General features: G+C 38.2%; 1 protein-coding gene across 5 annotated transcripts in view; it reads right to left on the bottom strand.

Annotated features, from left to right (window-relative positions):
* Cv-c (crossveinless c) overlaps positions 1 to 19960 on the bottom strand; it is a 218455-nt gene that overhangs the window by 174406 nt on the left and 24089 nt on the right. For all 5 annotated transcript variants that reach the window (XM_070312851.1, XM_070312870.1, XM_070312877.1 and 2 more), the window contains exon 2: positions 18689 to 18905. In XM_070312851.1, coding sequence (XP_070168952.1) covers positions 18689 to 18859 — 171 coding nt within the window. In that variant the 5' untranslated portion in view covers positions 18860 to 18905. The remainder of the gene's footprint in view (positions 1 to 18688; positions 18906 to 19960) is intronic.

Genomic DNA, 19960 nt, shown 5'->3' with positions numbered 1-19960 from the left:
GAGTGGAAACTTTTTCTTTCTTCATTTTAACTGAAGGCAATTAAACTTTCTTTTCACTTCTGACTCGTACATCCTTAATCGTTACAGTTTCGCTAAATAAGATAACGAGAGAAAAAAAATAGAATGTAATCTACATCGTAAAATGAATTCCTCTTTCTCAATTAAAGCGACTATAATTATATATACGTATATACCGCTCAAAGTGAATCCTACTCGATCCTACGTATCTTATCGCAACTTCCTGCACGGAGCGTACAATACGAGCATAAAGCGTGGAATGTCGCGCAAAAAGAGCGAGTACAACCAAAACAATCAGCGTTACGTTAATAGACGTAATTACACGATTTTACAAAGATCGAGTCTGCGTTACGACTATCTATTTTAGACGTGCCGTTATTATGCCTTTGCGCGAATTCGTTGAACGAGTCGATGAATCGTAATCTCTCGATACAAACATCGCCTTTCAAAATCAGAATAGTCCATTTCCAAAAGAAATATTGCTTAAAAATGTGTACCAATTCTTCAGTTAAATTGTAATAGATTTACGATACATTCGCAATGGATTATAATATATGTAACATATTCTCCACAAATGTTTTTTTTTTATTTTAGACGTTTTATTATGATATATTAAATTCTAATTTATTTTTGCTTCCTTATATCTTCATTTGATACATCGACTGTAAGTTGTCGCATCGACTTGACGATAAAATGCAACTTAAGTCGAGATTGTACCATGCATCTCCGGTCTTTCGTCCACACCGGTTGTGCATTGTCATAGGCATTTGCATTGCATCGCCGACATACGCGAATGACGCTTTGATAATCAGTAATTTGTGAGTAGTGGCGTGTACCTGTTTATCTCTACGTAATTGCGTATTTAGTTACGTAATACGCTCCTTTAAAAATATATCCCATCTTCTTTCCAGGAGATTTTTCCTCGCGGTGTACGCGATAAAGCACAGGCATGCATACGCGTCGTATAGTATGTCGGCTCCTCTAAAGCTACTTTATCGCTGATCCGATTACAAACGCCTCTATCGATATAAGTAGCGGCTTCCCGTCGAATCATCGTCGACCTCAAGGAATTACGAGGCCGACAAATATTTAGAAACGTTAAGCAACTAGTTACAAAAGTATGCAATGATGTCACAGACCGACACTCATTTTTTGAATTCTAAAATGCAGCGGAATATATTATCCAAAAAATTTGTTTTATATCCGCAAATGTCGATTCTATAATTTGCACGAATCTCGTTTTTCTCTTCCGACGAGTGGTAATTTTATCGAATCGATAAAGCGATCTAAGCGAACCGAGCGCTCGGAAAGTTAATTTGCCGCACTCCTCCATGGCCAAATTGACTTCAATCACAAAGAAATCAGCCGGTGAATCGGTGTAGCCAAGGCGTGTGAATCAATAGGTAACGCATTTCCTTCTGTTGCGACCGTGCGTTTTCCACTCCGTACTTTGCCGTACGGTTGGCACTCGCGGCAAAGAAGCATCGATACTTATCGATAATTCTAATGGCTATACTCGATCCGCGATTACTGAGATCGACGATGAGAGTTACGGCCGCGAGCGCATCGATTTGCGAGAGCGAGAACTATCATCTACTCTCTAACAAGAGAGCAACAATGTCCTCCCATTCCTGTCTCTCTTTACCGTTTCGTAATACGGTAACGTGCCGCAAATTGACCGATTGAAACTCGGCTAGCCGGTATAACGGCTGCTACTCATCACCGATCGGTCTGTCGATTGATCGCGACCGATCAATCGATATGCGCGCGCGCGATCTCTTTCTCATTTTCCTCCGTCCCCTCCGGATTGTATTCCTACACCACGGCAATTATGCATATATGAATGCGAGATACACTTTTGAAACGCATCGCCATCTTCGCCACCGATTGGCACGCGTGATTCTGTCGAAATGATCCTGCATCCAGAATCATTCGCAATAACGAGCAACCGGGCTTTGAATTCATTAAATTAAGGATGAGTCGGCGGTAGACGAATCGGCTGTGGCGGTTTCTAACATTTAAATGAACGTAAAATTAAGTCGATCAATTTAAATACATATCGTAGCGTTATATCCCAAATTTTTCAATTTTAAAAAGAAGCACGAAATAGAAAAGAGAATATTTTTAAATAAATTTTTTATCACCATTTCTAAAGAGTATCTGTTTAATTTTAAGCTACTCTACAGCAGCGCAAAGTTGAAGCTTTAAAATGAGGAATGTACTATAAATTTAACGTAATAGGCAATAAAGGCACTACTAAAAGAGCAACGTTATCTTCGTACAAGCTATTACGCATCGCACGCACGTTGCGTCACGATATAATTTTATTAGACGCCATAACCGCGTATCGTGGGAAATATCGCCACGTTCACCGACAATTATTTTCACAAGACTTGTGCGAGATACGCAAGAATTATTTTCCAACATACACGCCGTTCGAATCGTCCTTTTCAGAAGGGGAAATCGCTATTCGTCAATCCGCGCATCCTTATATTCCAATCATCCGGTGTCGTGTGGTCAATTCCCGATCGCTCATGGTCGATCTCATCTTCTCCCATTTATCGGACCGACGAGACTTAACGGTAATCATTAATTACGAATCTTTGATCACCATTGACGCGGACGCTGCGATAGTCGCGAAAGTCGCGTTCGAGCCGCGCGCAATCAGCATATCTAATTACGTACGACGATCCTTAATTGTGGCAGCTGTCGATCGCGACTTGGATATAATAATCAGGATTCCATCGGTGTCAGAATTTAATAAAAATTACTTTGGGTTATCATAATATTACGCATTAGTACCATTATTAAAAAGATTATTGTTTGCAGAGGCGAGAGTATCGCTCGGAGCGATGACGTTTTATTTGGCCAATTAATAAGCAATTATCCGTTCTACCGGTATCAACAAGGAATAAACTGGTCGCGTATCGCGATTTTGATATAAAATAGAAAGAGAAATAATGGTCTATCGTGCTTAATGGATTACCAATTAGAAATCGCTCATGCGCGTGGAGCTAATTGCTATCCCAGCGGTAACGATGCATGGGGTCTGCGAGTAATTACCTCTCGCAGAAATACCGCTCGTTCGACGATAACTTGTTGCACGCTGATGCATTGCGACACATTATCGCGGCGTAACGTACCGGTGACTCAACGTACAACGCATCAAAGATTCTCGACGAATTTCTCTGGCGAAAGTACCCGTGATTTATACGCAAGATGCAGCACGTAAAAATCCGATACCACTCAATCGTGATAAGCATTTGTTTAAAAATCCACATATTTCTTTATTAGCTATCACACTTATTAATTAACTTATTGATTAAATTTTATCCTTTCCAAATAATGTTTCAAGTCTATTTATAAGATTTGTATTCGATTAATTACTCTCTAAATCAATGTAAATATTGTTTTATTTACTAATGTATATAAAAGATGATTATCAAAAATGATATTTTTGTCATTTATATTAGTAAATTTTGTCAATGTAACTTTTGTTATTATATAAATATAATTTATTATTATAAACTGTGACTCAAATATAACTGCAAATCTACATTATAAAGTATATATGTGTAAATCATAAATCTCATTCTCTCTCTACGTAATATATATATATATTCTATCATATATGTTTTATGTGAAAACCGTTTAATCCCTAATATATATAGGGAATTGGCTTGATATCCTGGAAAACATGTAAATCGCTAACATTTTTTTCCTCCACGATCCATGTACGGTACGACTGGGATTTAACGCTATCATTGACGAAGAAAACTCTCTCTTTCTTTCTTTCTCTCGGCAACGCTACGGAGAACGAGCCCGCAAACGAGCGAGAAGGACAGAGAGCGCTCTGTTTATATAATCTCTAGAGTGACCGGCATAATTATTTGTAAATACCGTAACGTTACGACGCGGTACCGGCATAAATTTTCATCGGGCGTTAAGCGTGTCCACGAGCCATGATCCGATCGCATCGCCTCGCCTGGTTATACCCCGCGAGGAAGGTGGTAGCGATAGAGTGATATCACGTGTGCGGTGCGTGTATATGTCGTGTGTATGTGTCGACTTACAATCAGCCTTCTCTTACTCTTTTTCCCGCCTCCTCTTGTTCGCGACCTCTACTCTTCCGCTTCGCCTCGTACAGCAAAAGCATAATAAAATAATGACATATCCTGCCTCTCCCTCCCTAATCTATTTTCCTCGTTATTTATTCAATTTCTTTTTCTCTCTTTCTTTTACATTTACAAGATGATAGAGAATGACACGGGATAAACTCATTTCCTTCCTATCCATGATCTTTAATTTATTTCTCGATTCCGCTTGCTCGACTACTTTTTCCGTTATCTTCTTTTCCTTTGCATCTATCTCAATCCGTTTATACTCTCTTCTTCTTTCCAGCATCCCCTGTGGTCCTGCATTCCTTTCTTCCCGATATCTCTATCCTCAGCCATCTCTTTTATTTCCCAGAGACCCGCTGCATTTCTCCTCGAGCTTTTGTTTCTTTCTCTTTCGCTTTCAGTATCAGAGGCCACGCTCTTGGGCGCATGGCGGAGGCGCGACTGAAGCGAGGAGTTATTTATCGCGGAACAAGGAAGGAAAGTTACGGACAACTTACGAGTTACGAAGATGCCCGGAGACATTCCCGGTCGCTTTTAATGAGAAACGCCAGTATATAATCCTTACGTTAAACCGCATAGTCCTACGAGGCTACCCCCACAGTCGACTTTACAAGCACGATACACGTGTCTTTTCTACACACTGTTTCTCGACGCTGATTGTTACGTGAATATCAGTCGTACGTGCTAACTAACATAAAAATTAATCAAAAATAAAAAGATGTGTCACTATGGTAGAGATTGCCGCTGAAATAAAACCGCCGATTTTCAAATTTTTTTCAGTTTTCTCGTAATTATATAATACGTATATGCCATGCTCCCCATTAATTATCTTGTATTAAAGTACTCAAGTACTGAAGATTTTTTTTTAAATAACAATCTCCTATCATTAATACGATACATAAGAAAGTTGAATGATCTTCAAAAATTATGAGATAGATCCGCATCCTCGATAGAATTTAAACTTGAGCGCTTTTCGATGCGGTGAGCTTACCACCTTTCGAGCGTTTATCGACGCTTGCATCTAATTATTTTTCACTTCGTGAGAGTAAATCTGCTCGAGTGCTCTATCTGCCGTGATGCCAAGAGAAACGTGTCCAACACGAGAACGCGAGGCATCGTCTTATCAAACCGCTCCAAAGTTCGCACATGCTGCGCCATATTTTTGCTAAGAGAGAGAGAGAGAGAAAGAGAGAGAGAAGAGAGAGCATTGTCTCGTATCAAACCGAGACGTATCGTACGTCGATCATTAAGCGGCTTTCACGTTATTAATTAACGAACTACAAATGTAAGAAGCAATTCGCATTCTTTCGTGATTAATCCGCACGTTCCGGCCAACGTTCTTTATGAAATAATTAGCAGACGGCTTTATCTCTCGAGATATGTGAATGTCGGAAATCTCTGATAAATAATAATCGAAGCTGTCAGGGCAGATGTGTGCATTTTCGGCGGTTCCACTTTTTCGCCCATTAACTTGACGCGCGAAGAGAGTACTGACCGCATGATCGCGCAAATGGAGATCGATTACGTCACTTATAAAGCGTTACCAGCCCGATGAACGTCGTAACAAAAACACCGACGTGACTTCCCGACACGCACCCGACTTAAGTAATAATATTAAAGCGTGACTTTAAAACCCGGGCTACATCTTAATAAAATACGCGAAAACACGATTACCGGAACGATCCGTGAAAGTTACGCTCGATGTTTGTGTGTGTGTGTGTGTGTGTGTGTGTGTGTGACACATGTCGGTTGTTATTTTAAAAAACATTTAATATTAATATTCAATACATAATTAATTATATGTAAACATATAAAAATCTTTGATATTAACATATATATATATATATCTAAGAAAAAGTTTGGTTTTGTTTGGAATGTCGTTATTTTTTATAAGAATAAAAAATTTTCAATAAATAAATATACTTACATATATTAAAGCAACTATAATGTAAAATGTAAAACAATTGTGTCAGCAAATTCAAAATATGCAGCTATTGCGAATAATCATCGCGCGGAACTCCCCTTGTTAGCGCTACATATAAATATGCCGCCTCTTCTTTTATGCAACTTTTCTTCGATTCGCCATAAATCGCAAAGCACGCGGGCGTCATTATTTAGCCGTTGAACCAAGCGATAAAAGCACTGTGCTCGCCGATAGTCGATAGCGTACGCTGCAACGTGCGATTGCGACTGCTTCGCAGACGCGTATTGCGTTATATCGACCACGCACGCGTGCAATATACGATGCGTCCAAGTAGACCAGAGGGGTTTCGATAGGCGAACAGGTGGGCAGCGTGAGATTCTCGGCTCTGCGTTATCTGCGAAAAAATTGCGGCCGCGATAATCAAGAGCAATGCGACATTGTAAAACCTTAGCGACTCTCCTTTCCCTGCCTCTTCTTCCTTTTATATACGACATTAACATTAATATAAAACATTATACTATATCCCATTATTAGTGTTATTTTTGTTAATAAAATTTTTATGATTCCAAAACAATCCTTTTTGGAAAAAACTTTAAAATTTTATAAAAATGGAAGGTTCTGAAAAATTTGTATGTAACGAGCAAATTGATACAAGAAAAATGCGTAGCACCGAAATAATACGCGAGCAAACGGCCAGCAGTTAAAATTAATGGCGGTAATAGATGACAGAATCTTGGCAAGTGATGCCACTTAGAGAGCAAACACGATCGGTTAAATCACGTAAATGGATACACCTCGATTATCGTCGGATCGTTGGAAACTCGATACACGTGACGCGATGCGCAAATGTGCGCCATCGCAATTTCCTTCTCTAGGATGTATTAGCGCACGCTCGGTGTAGATTACCTGAGATAATATTGGATACTTCGAATTAATTATTATGCAGTTTTAGTAATATATCCTTTAATCGACAACGTCGTGCCTGATGACACGGATGATTATTCGAGCATAAAATTCTATATCGCAGATTACACGAAACACGATTAAATAATAATAATAATAAAAAAAAAACGATTTGAATTTAGAGAAAAAAAAACGAGAAGTTTTTTTATCATTTGCTACGCAAACACGTTCGCGCATTGACGTAATTCCTCATCCTCGACGAGAATTATCTTCGCATTACGCATTCCCATTGCCGACTGAATACAAAGTATGAAAATATTTCGTGTTGAACGCGCGCTTATTGTAAGCTGAGAATTATTTTCGTTCTATTTAATCGGGTGAAACACTCCCGCGTCACTCGGGAAAGATTAAATATTCTTATACGAACGAAAAATATTCACCAACTCGCACGATGTTTATTAATCGCGGTATACGATATTTTCATCCCACTGTGCTCACAAAGATGCTGTGAGAGCAGCTTAAACACGTAGGCGATTATAAGGTGGCGGTGCCGACGAGATGTTATGTCATCATCGCTATAGCCACGCCAACCTCTCATTTCATACCGTTACGTTACGTTTCCTCAACACAGAGCTAATCTATGTTACTTGCCCGTCCGTTGTGTACACCGCTTCTTGTTCCTCCTCGGCAATATCTATCTTTCTACGCGCCCATATTCCCGCGCATCAATTTACGTTCCTATATTCGCGAAAAGTGCGGAAACGACTTCGTAAAAATGTTCGTAAAAAAAAAAAAAAAAAAAAAACTGAGGAAAATATAACGAAATTTTTAAGAAATTTCAAAGAGAGATTTCCAGTTAATTCTAGAAAAATTTATTTTTCCCGTACTGTCAGTGAATTTCGGAACACGGCCTATGTAGTAAGAATGCACACATGGACTTCTCGGCGGGCGATAAGCGAGGGCATGGAGACTGGTTATCAGTTACCACCCACTGCTCGGAAACTCGTCTCCACATTGTTCTCGCGGTGACAAGCACGACGCGCAAACAAATTAACTGTCGGAATCGGCGGCGCGTCCGGCCGATTGTGTCGCGCCGGCAACAAATTGACGGTACAAAGCGGCCACAAAAAATGCGGGGACGCCGCTAAATGGATGTAATTCCAAGTTAACCACACATTGGCTCTCGCATCTGCCTGCCACCGTTGCCGCAGTTGCGAATGGCTCGCAGCTGGCTAGAAAAAGAGAAGAGGCGAAGGGTTGGTAGAGTGAGAGGGAAAAGCGAGGGGGGAAGCGAGGCAAATTAATTTCGACGGCGCTGGCTCATGAGGTCGTTCACACTGAGAAAAAGCGACGACGATATCTAGAATATCCCGCGCGGAAAGCTAGCAACAGGATCGACACACGCGAGTTCTACGAACTGCCGTTGATTTCGCCAATTTATTTAGCAGAACGTAAGAGGGCTCGTTTATTAGCGGAGAATACCGGCGAGGAACTTTACGCACCAACGGGATGTGGAATTATATAAATAAACTTTCGTACTTAGATATCCCTCTTACACGTTACTTAAGCAAATTTTATATATACATATAATAAACAATGCATATCAGTTATTTGCATTGATTTAGATTACTCATGGAATAGACATAATTTTACTTCAACTATATACATATATATATCATATATACAGAGAATATTCTTCTAAAGATCAAAGAATACCGGCAGCAATGTTCTCTATTGTCATCTCATACAAAAACGAACCAAGCAAAACCAAACAAAGCAAAATTAGATCTAAGAAGGAAACAGCTGTCGTGCACATTTTGTTTATCAAGCAACATTGTGCTCGATATGCGATTCGCGCATTACGCGTCTTATCAACATTATGCGTTCATTGACATTAATTTCTCGTGTTTGTTTATTCATTATTACTGCTACATCTATTTGTATCATCTATCTGAACAAAATGACAAGTGCATATTGACGTTCTTGACAATTAAATTGATATCGCAGGAAAAAAAATTATTTCATGAATTGTGATTGATGTAGCATGGAAAAAGTGGTATAGTAAAATATATAGCGATCGTGTCGAAACGTAAAAAGGCTCGCGATCGGTCATTCGTCAGCAGAGACCGGATCGCTTTCATCGTTCGCGGCGGTCGAAGCCGATTACGTCTCGCGCGACTCGACTTACAAATCCGCTCGGGCATTTCCATCTTATCAGCATTGCAAATTGATAATACGCGAGGAGCGACGCGCGGCCCCCCGGCGGAAGAAAAAACATTATGCGACCCGATGACCCCGCCTGGTTATTAACCTTCTCAGCGCGGACTTGGCTCGAACGGAACGGAGCCGTTGCTGCCATCATTAAATTGGACCAGAAACGAAGCTGAAACCATTCACTTTTCGATCGCGCGAAATCCTTTAAAATGCGATATTTTAAAAGAAAAATTCATATAAAAACGTATCTCCATATAATTTTTTTCTCCGAATAATATTACATATATTAGAATAGAATATAATTCATTAATATTTACGACGCTTTTCGAATAAATAAATTCCAATTTACGCTAACAGCTTCTTCATATCTTCCGATACCCAAGACGGAAACGTTGGACACTTTCAATGAGTCAACCAATGAAATGCGTTCAATGTTAGCGGAAGCAATTCTACATAGTCCTACGGCAGGAACTACATCCGATTCGCGTTAACGAGGTACGAAATGCAACCGTTTTTCGAACAACCCATCCGACACGCCCAACCGGATGTACGACAGTCCTACACTTCCACCCACACACATATGCATATCTTGTCCCCCACGTGCGAGCAACATGCGATCGAGCGCGGAAGCGAGGGAGTGCAGCTGCGCGTGCACGCGTGTGTGCATTTCGCGGGGAATGTCACAGTACCTGGTCACATGGTCGGGAGATGAAAAGTGAAAGTAACCAAGGCTAGCGCACAAAGAAGTCATTGAGGAATTCGAGAGAATGATAGCCGCGCGCGCGCGCTACTGATGTATACGCGAGAAGAAATTCCACGTTTCTTACTAAATTGGAAAAAAAATTAGATCGATGCGCCATCTCGATGATTTCGAAACAAAATCTATTAATCGGCATTTTGTTTATGCATATATATATACATCTATAATGAAAAAATTATGTCTTGTTTATATATTTATCATTAATTTATAATATCAACAATGTGCTTTCATCGTTTTTATTATATCTATAAATAATTATTAAACCTTTAAAACAACAATTATGTAATCGCATTTTAATCAGTGTTGCTGTTAATTTACTAAGCACGCTAATAATAATAACGACGTTGAATTCGTATTACATTGTTTTGATGAATATATGTCGTTTGTTTACATCGCTTCGATGAGTCAAACTGCATGCATCGAACATGATTAATCGCAGACAGATGCAGTTTGATCAACATTTATATAGAAAATAATATTGTCAGAAATTCAATTTATATACACTTTTTTCCCATTATATTATACCTGACAAAAATTGTAATATTGTAGGATTAAACGCGTGATATCGATGTATGTACATACACATACACGCTTTCGCTCATGTCGTTCCCACAAAGTTATCAGGCGGTCACTTTTCCCAAGATAATATATGTAAGTACGCAGGGTCGTGTTTACTTTCGAAAACAGTGGGATCTGAATTGGATCGTTTCAATGATTTTGCACGATAATCAGTAATCACGTACCCACAAACCTGGGCGCCTATTAAAAATTTAATTTTCGGGTCCGACGAAATTTACCGATACTCTTCGTTATTATAATTGGAAGATAATTTTCGTATAAAGAACGGCTCTCTTTTCAAAATCTCCAACGACTGTCAAGCGCGGCGATATCGCGGACATCGTATCGTGTTAATGCGTATTAACGCGTATTATTCGCCTGTCTACGTGGTCTAAATAAGGTTCGCAAAGTTATTGAGAAAACCGCATCTGAATTTTTTTCAACATTCCAATCGCAATACGTGCGAGTCTAATTATTCCTGAGTAGTCGTTAATTTGACAATCAAAATCAGTTAAATCGATAAAATCTATAGTCACAGGTGAAAGTATCTTACATTATATACACATGTTATACCATATATACGAGACGCGCTCCCCGGATACTAGATCAAAATCTGATAAATTCCCACAAAAAAAAAAAAAAAAAAAAATACGTATGCACGATCTGCATATCAAATGTTTTTGTTCTCGTTTAAACATAAATTAAAGCTGCGTAGCTCCAATTTTCTTTGTCGTCGTTGTTTGGACTTTTGTAATTAGACTCCCGCTTCCTCGAATACTTCGCAGCGCGTGACATCATTCACGCAGCGAGTAATACGTGCATCGCTCCTGCGATGCGGGCAATTAATCGGCCGATTCAAGTTCATCGAATGAGTCAGCTGGACTTCATTCGGAGGAAAAATATTTCGCTCGATTTACCGCGCTCGCCAAGTCAAATCATTCGCAAAGCCGAGAGTTTTTCCCGCGATCGACGCGGCGCGTGCACAAAGATTGCGATCTTCGGAAAGGGAAAGGACGACCAGCCTTGAAATTCCAATATCCAAGTTCGCACGCAAATAACGCCAAACTATCAAGACCTCTATCGGGCACAGGTGCGGACGTTCTTAATTTGTTACATTCTCTCTTAGAACTTAAAAAAAAAAAATAACCGAGACAATTCTATGATTAATTTGCAATAAATTTTAATCGGTGTTACTTTAAGTTAAAGATTTCTATATCTACAATTTATGCTGATTTTCTATCTTTAAAGTTATGCATTATAAACTTTAGACATGTTCGTGCAATTAATAATACAATAATTAATAAATTAATTAGGTAATAAATTATTAAAATAAATAAAATTTATTTTTTAAATAAAAAATTGAATGAAAGAAATGTAATTTTCTTTAAAGTATATCTCTTTCAAACATCTTAAAATATTGAGTAAATTATTACAGTAAAAAATTTGCAAAAATTCCTTATACAGCGATAATATTCAATAATGGATATTATAATTTCCAAAAGATGGCATGATACGTATGTCAGTCGTGTACAATTGACATAATTAATAAACATAAAAAATACAATGGCATACAATGCGACTATTCTTATGCCACAGAATAGCAGGCAAGACGCGGATAAGGTGTCTTTGAAAGATCGAAGGCCTCGAGTTAGACCCGGAGAGAATTCCAGGGCCTGACGATATCGGGAAGCCCCGAGATACTCCCCACAGCCGGATGTTATTCCGTATTCCAGCGTTCCCCGCCCGCTCTGTTTCCCTGTCGTCGCGAACAGACGCGGCATTCTGAGCCCGAGAGAGTTTACCCATTTTGCATCCGAAGATTTTATCGCCGTTCACTCTGACGCGCGATTTATGTGGCGATACGTCGATACGCGGCGCATCAAGTGCAAGAGGCTCGCGCGATTGGCAAGTCCTTTGCCGTCCTTTAACCGCAAAGCTTATCCGCGCCAGAGTTTCCTCGAAAATTTATATCAATCTACCATCGATCTCTTGTAAACGCGCAAAGATGCGCGTGCGGTCTTCGTCGAAGCGCACATTAAAGTGAAATTAACCGGCTTCGTGTTTACGTAAAATCGTATATATTTTTTCAAGAGTCGCCGCGCGGACTACCTCTAACAAATTCCGGGAACATTTTATCCTTTTTATTTCAATTGGAAATTTATCGCGGTTGAAATTCCCAGAGCCAGCTTTAATCTAACAATCGAGCAATCAACCCGTTAGATAACTAAGCGGAACGAAATAGAAAACACGATCGTAAATTTGAATAAATATATCCGCGAGCTAAAAGATAACGTCAGATTCGATGAAAAATTTCGAATGTTAAATAAAAGCGACGCAAAGCGACGGTAAGCGAATTGATTTACATCAAAATATCAGGAAAATCCGCAAAAACCGCAGATTGGCAGAAATGTATAAAAAATGCGAGAAAATTTATCTGTGTTTGCGAGAGAAAAGAAAGAGAGAGAGAGAGAGATTTTGTGACTGACTCAAATATCGGCACAATCGCTGATTTCAGCATATATTCCAATCGAATATTACGTGCGCGAATCGCCGATATACATGCGTGTGTTCTTCACCAGTAATTTTACAGGAATAAGCGTCTCGCATCCGCGACGCACCCGCCCGTCCTCGCCAATACTCAATTTCGTATGCAAAGCGTAACCTATTTACGAATTTATTGCTGCATATAATCTCTGTGGCCACGATTTTCGAGAAGAAACTCTCTTACGATGCTCGCAATATTAATCCATGGCGGATTTTGGAGATATCTTTATCGTTCATTGCACAAAATTCTCGTTAACTTACCAAGATTTTATTAATATTATAGAAACCCGATGATTTTAATTATAAATCCTTAAAGAAACAGCCACAAATTCCACAATCTTTGTACGAACAATTATTTATAGAGAGATATATTGCGTAGTTTTTTCTCAAAATATTAATAATTATATTGTATGCGACGCTTAATATATAATTAGATTGATTTTAAATACATATTAGGATTATCATAAGAAATAAAAGCGAAAATTAATATTGCAAAATATCTCTTAAATTTAAAACATTTGCATCTTAAAAATTTTCATATATCAATGTCGAAAATTGAAGCGCGGTTGAAGAAGATAATTTCCAAGTCTCGCGCGAACGTTCGTCGCCGTAGCGAATTTATTTCGCATTCGGACGCGTCGCCTCGCGAGCCTGTATGTGTTACGTTCGAGATCGAGAGATAGTTACGTTGACGATAGAAATGCTGCCGGTCGGGACGCTTGAGGTCGCTACGTTCCGTTCTGATTATTATCCGCAACCTCAGGCAGGCAGTGTCATCGGTGTACCAAACGTGCTCCCTCGGCACATGTGTATTCGCATTAAACTGCCGTTTTAAGCGGTTATAATCGCCGCCCTCTGCGAACGAACCGCGAATCGATAGCGACGCCACGGACGGAAACAATTTTTCACAGCGAAAGCTTTATTAAAAATGCAAACCGCGAAATAAAAATTAAAACTACTTCGAATTCCAATCTATTATAAGATACCGCTATAATGTTCATCAAAACTATATGTATATGTAATACATATAGTTTGTAAAATAATTTAAAAATCATTATTGCTTAACGACTGCATAACGCGGGGAAATGTTTGCGGTTGAAAAAGGCGTATCCTGGAGCAATAAAATACTCTTACAAACGCGCTTCACTGTCAGTGGGTCGTCGAAAATGATCTCACCGATTCACCGGATCGCTATCGAAATACAATCTCGTACTCCAAAAATGCGCGTAGGCGTCGATACACGAAAGTTACATTTGATTTTTATATCGATCGATTCAAACACCAAGTATTATCCGTATGTATTTTAGGTTCCCGTCATCACAATGATATCATCGAAAAAAATCTGTCTGTTGGATTGTTCGGTGATCCGAATGAAGTAATTCCGAGGACAAAAGGAAAATAGATTTTACATTGCACTTGCTTTGTTATACGTGAGATCCTATGACATCATATCTCATGTCGTAACGAAGAAAATAAAAATCCATCAACCCTGACAGATATGTATATGCAATCAACGTTATATAATAGAATACCAATAAAAATAATTGTAACAAGTATAAACTAGAATATTCAGCTTTAACACTATATTCGTACGAGAATAAAAAAGAATTCATTATAGGTGATTTATATAATCACCTTTGGTAGTGATATCACGAAGAGAGATGAAAAGCTTGTTTCATTGTATGACGAAGAAACATTGATCGTTTCTATTTTAAAATTCCTATACATCGTCGAACAATTCCTTAAATATCATAAAAATTATATTTTTATATTAGATATGCATTCAATAAACAACTATGTTTAAAAAGTAATCTTTCATTATTGCATTTTTGGATTTTCATCGATCTTAAAAAAAAAAAAAAAAAAAAACTTGCCGGTTGTTGTTACGAAGGTCCTTAATTTCGGTTAAACAACAAATATTTTTATCCAATCATATCACACCTTTTATATCATCATTCTCGATTGATTAATAAATGGACTAAAAAAAAATGCGCGTATTTTGATTCCAGAAATTTTGTTCTGTAGAAAAATACGAAAAAAGCGATCCAGAGATTCGCATGCTGATATTGCCATAAACATGACGACGGACCGTGATGCTAAATTTGGCGCACATTTGCGAGCTTGAGACGCAAAACAAGTTTTCCGGATCCAAGCCTAATCCGCCGCTGGCGACCTGACGATGCTACGATTGAATCAATCGTCCCGTTTCCCTTGCGCGAAAAAGAGGAAAAGAGAAGACTAGAGATCCTGTTTAATCTGAATCTTGAAAAGCTGCGAGCTTAATCCAATAAATGATAAGCTGCCAATGGCTAACAATACTTTGCGGCAACAATACTTTCTTTACAAATTACAGTTTTGAATCGCGATTAATAGAGTGTCCAGCGATAATTTAACATTCTAACGACTACTAATGTAACTAATATGATTTTAGAATAAAGTCAGAAGCGTTATCGTTAAACTCTATTACTTATTACTTTTTCATACTATAAAACTATTATTTATTATTTATTATCGTACTGTAACATATATCGATAACTATAATTATTATTTGCATACAAATTATCATTTGCTGTAATGACAAGGTAACGATATTGATGTTGATTTGGTTGAAACAATTGCAAATACGATAGTGTAAGGAAATTTATTATTACTCTTAAATAATTCCTCTAGATTTAACTTTAATAGCATCGTGATCCGACATTCCTTCGTTAATGTCCGAGTATATTAAAGCGATTCAGACTCCTCGAGGCTCCGAAAGTAGACGGAGGAGACCCATTGCAGAGGTCAAGGATCGCAGGCGGAATCGAGCGATCACGAGTGCGACTTCTTCTCTATTCGTTTAGTTAATGAACGTCTTTCAGTTCACACGGTCGAGAAAAACAAGAAAGAAAAGCCGCGCGAACGAAAGGGAAGTGCGAAAAAAGAATGGACGGAGAAAGATCCGTTTGTATCATCTGCCTTTCGACTTGGGAGAATGCCGAGTGTCGCACTCCCTCGCTTGATACGGCAAGGAAAACATGAAACTCAACATTACAAAACATGCTATTAATTAAATCATTATTTTTTTATACGCGATTAAAAATAATATAATTCTTATTTCATAATAATAAATTTTAAAAAATATTTACAAACATATTTAGTATATAGATCGAAATACTATATAACTGTGTGTGTGTGTGTGTGTGTGTATATCAACATCTGCAGGATTATGTTAAGAAAGGCGTGAGATTTGAGAAATTTCGCCATAATTGTGTGCAATTATAATGTCGCGTTAAATCATAAAGGTTTAATTATTAAAATAGAAATTTCAATATTTAAAATTCGAAAACTAGAATTATTATCGAGTACAGGTAAATGGATTGACCGATGACATTTACAACTTCGTTACTATCGGTTACGATAGTTCCTCTTAAACGGGAAAACGATACGCAGATGAATCTATGGCAGCTTTGAAGTTCAAATCACTCGTTAACCGATAAGTGGTCCAATCCTTCATCTGGAAACGATATTGCGTCCCGATTACATCGGGGCTATAAGTTTCTCGTAAAGACCACGTTAAGGTGTACACCATACGCCGACCGGTAGCAGCGCTCGCAGGCACTATCTGAGAAATAGTAGGAGGCCGAGGAGCGACTTCCGCGCCAACTAGTTTTAACGATGAGCCACCATCTCCTCCCTCGCTCCCCTCGCGACACGGCAAGATTCTTCTTATTTGTTTGCGCTGCATCGACATGCACCGATGCACCGAAGGACGATGCGGAACCGACGCGACGCACGTACGTACGCACGCATGCACGCGTACGATTAAAATGAGCTAACACGTTGCGAGCGAGCGAGCGAGCGAGCGAGCGACAAAAGCAGAATCTTGCGGCAACAGCTGATAGATAATCGAATTCCGCGATATGTACGAAAATGCAAAAGTATCTAACGCATTATTCGTAAGTTTTACAGACTACTCGACAAGTTAAATTGCGCCAAGATTCATTTGATTTATTCAATTAATATGTCAATTTAATCTTGATATGAATAATTAAATAATTTATTTTTAGAAAGTAGAACGATATATATACATGTATAGTATAGAGATAGTGGAGAAAATTATACTATCGAAACTGTGAACTAACGGTCAGTAATTTTATAATCAATATTATTTGCATTTTTCATTAACATTTTAGCAAAAACGTTATAATGTTAATATTTTATTTATTTTTAGTATATGATAAATATAAAATGTTATTATATTATTTACGCATGTAAAATTAATATTATTAGAATATATTGGCAATATTTATACACATTTTCTAAACAGATTTTCCAAGTATATCTGCTATAACTAATGAATATTTAAACCAGTTATGTAGGGGAACGTAACGGTGACACCTGTAGTCAAACGCACCTTACACGAATTCGCAAACAAGAACCGGTTGGTGGTACTCGCGGGTGATATTGGAGTCGTTTAGTTGAGTAAAATCTCTAAAATAGATGTATAAATATCTGGACCAGGAAGAGAACATTGAAAAACGAGTTACGACTTGTCCCGTGATCTTATTTCGCGATCGTCGACGTCGCGTCTAATTTGTCGCCCCATACTTCGCCGTTCACGATCAACGAAACGATCGATAAAGCTGATCGGTTTTATGATCCTGCTAAGGGAGCGCTGTTATGGTGTATATGTACTAAAGGAGTCATCCATCGCGAATGATTGCTCGAGAGATCTCAAGAGTTTTTCGTGTCATGTGTACATTAAACGAGACACACGCGTGATTTAAATGGAAAGAATTTTATGCAAAAAGATGAAAAATCGATTAGAACGAAATCATACGCTCGGTCTGCCCGTCAGGCAAGAGAAATCTTCCGCTCTTATGGTGATCTGTTCGATAATGAGAAGTATTATGGGCGAAGCTCACGATGCCGATCCCTTTCACCGCTACAATCTTCCATTTCGGGATAAAGATACCGAGGATCCGATTCGGTTCCTCGGAATCAGAATCGATTATCGTAAAGAGAAAGTGGGCGTCAATTTTTCACTCGACCTTCTTTAAATCAGCGCCGCGATCTTCTTCTTCTTCTTCTTCATTCAAAAGTCCATTCGTACAAACGCGATTATGTCGAAACCTTTCACGATCCGTAGAAACATGCTTTTAATAGCGAAATATTGCAAAATAACACTAATCGTACGGAATAAAGATAGAATATGGGTGGGACTTTTGAATACGCGAATGATATATAATGCACGCCGTGATTTAATCATTCCGGCAGGCAACGAGAGATTTCAAGTACGATTCATTTCTTAACGCTTACACGATGTAATCTATCAGCAAATTAAATTAAAAAATGAGAATATTAGACTGAGAATATTTTACAAAAAAGCGCCGAAGGAAATGTAGAAAAATTTCTATAGCATTTATCTTTTGAATTAAATTACTGTAACAAGATTTGAATTTCCCGACTACTAATATCTCTATTAATCTCACCTAGATAAAGACATAACATAAATTCAATATGATCATATCTTATTTAATTTAAAAATCATAATTTGAAGATGGGATTTGTTAATACGCTATAAGAATATTTATAATTAATAAAATTTTATAATATCTCTGGCGATTAGACGAGAGATAAAAATAAATAAATTATAAAACTTACCTTAACCTTGGCGAGATATAACTCCAATTCTTTGTACGGATCCATTTCCGTTGTCTTCTCGCGCATCACCTTGCCATTATCATCGCTCTCCACGAGCTTCAATCGATTCGGCATTTTCCCGATGATCGAGCCATTTTGCAGACGACCACCACCTTCTTGCATGGTCTCCATGCTTTCACCGTCACCTCGATCACGTCACATACATTTTTTCGTACTCCTGCAACATCATAAACAATATAAATTATTAATAATAAAAAATAAGATAGCAACAGATTTATTTATCCGATATGTGTGATGATTATATATAAGTGATTGTAAAGAAAATATAAAATAAAACTTGAAAATTAAAAATCAAAATCAAAATCAATTTAGGCGCAATTTATCATGTGGATCGATCAATTCGACGAAGAAAAAAAATTTTACAGCTAAAAGGATAAATATCCTATCTATTAATCACAGACCGTTAATTGCGCGTTAATAACGGACGACTAATAGCAATACAATAAAGTAACCGCATACCGAGAACGGTGCTTAATCGAGAGCGTGAAAAGGGTGAAAAGAGGCAAAAGGGGACCTAGGAGTGTATTTTGCGGCAAAGGCATTATAATTAGCTCCCGGCGTGATTCACACTGCGGCCCCCGCCACATCGCGTCGCGTGGTCCATACAATCTCGGGGCTTGTCAAACACTTGAAAAGGGTAAAATGACCACCTGCGCTGTTATGATTGCATTTGGCTAAATTTAGCGGCCGCGCTAGCGTTAGTCACTGGAGCTAATTTATATTTCGTGCAGATTAACCGCACCTAAGATAGACTAATTTGAAATCAGTACTCTGTACTTTGTGCATAACAACTCGAGATTGCATCCAATGCATCATTCGTAACGATCCGTGGACACGATCGTTCCCTACAGATAAAAAACATTTTTCGCAACGCGTAAATATTGAGACGTACAGCAAACGATTCGATCGCAATACTTGTGTTTCATTTTCACAGTTACACAGTTACGTTTCACAGTTACACTGTGCACATTATCAATTATTAACGCGTCAACGCGTATAAGAAATTAAATTTCCGATAAATCGTGACAGAGAATGAAAGTGATGTTTATAAATTGATATTTTTAATTTTAAATAATAAATGATAATTCATATGATGAAAAAATTATATACGCGCAACTGCGAGATAAATAACTTTACAAATCAAACGTTCTGTCGACTTTCCATAAATATTTATAAAATATGTGAGATCAGCGCTATAAATGTTTTCGATTA

The sequence above is a fragment of the Polyergus mexicanus genome, unplaced genomic scaffold (assembly GCF_030449975.1).
Source record: "Polyergus mexicanus isolate NDT 795.1 unplaced genomic scaffold, iyPolMexi1.0 SCAF_2, whole genome shotgun sequence".
Taxonomy (NCBI): domain Eukaryota; kingdom Metazoa; phylum Arthropoda; class Insecta; order Hymenoptera; family Formicidae; genus Polyergus; species Polyergus mexicanus.
This window is presented reverse-complemented; position numbering and strand designations above follow the sequence as displayed.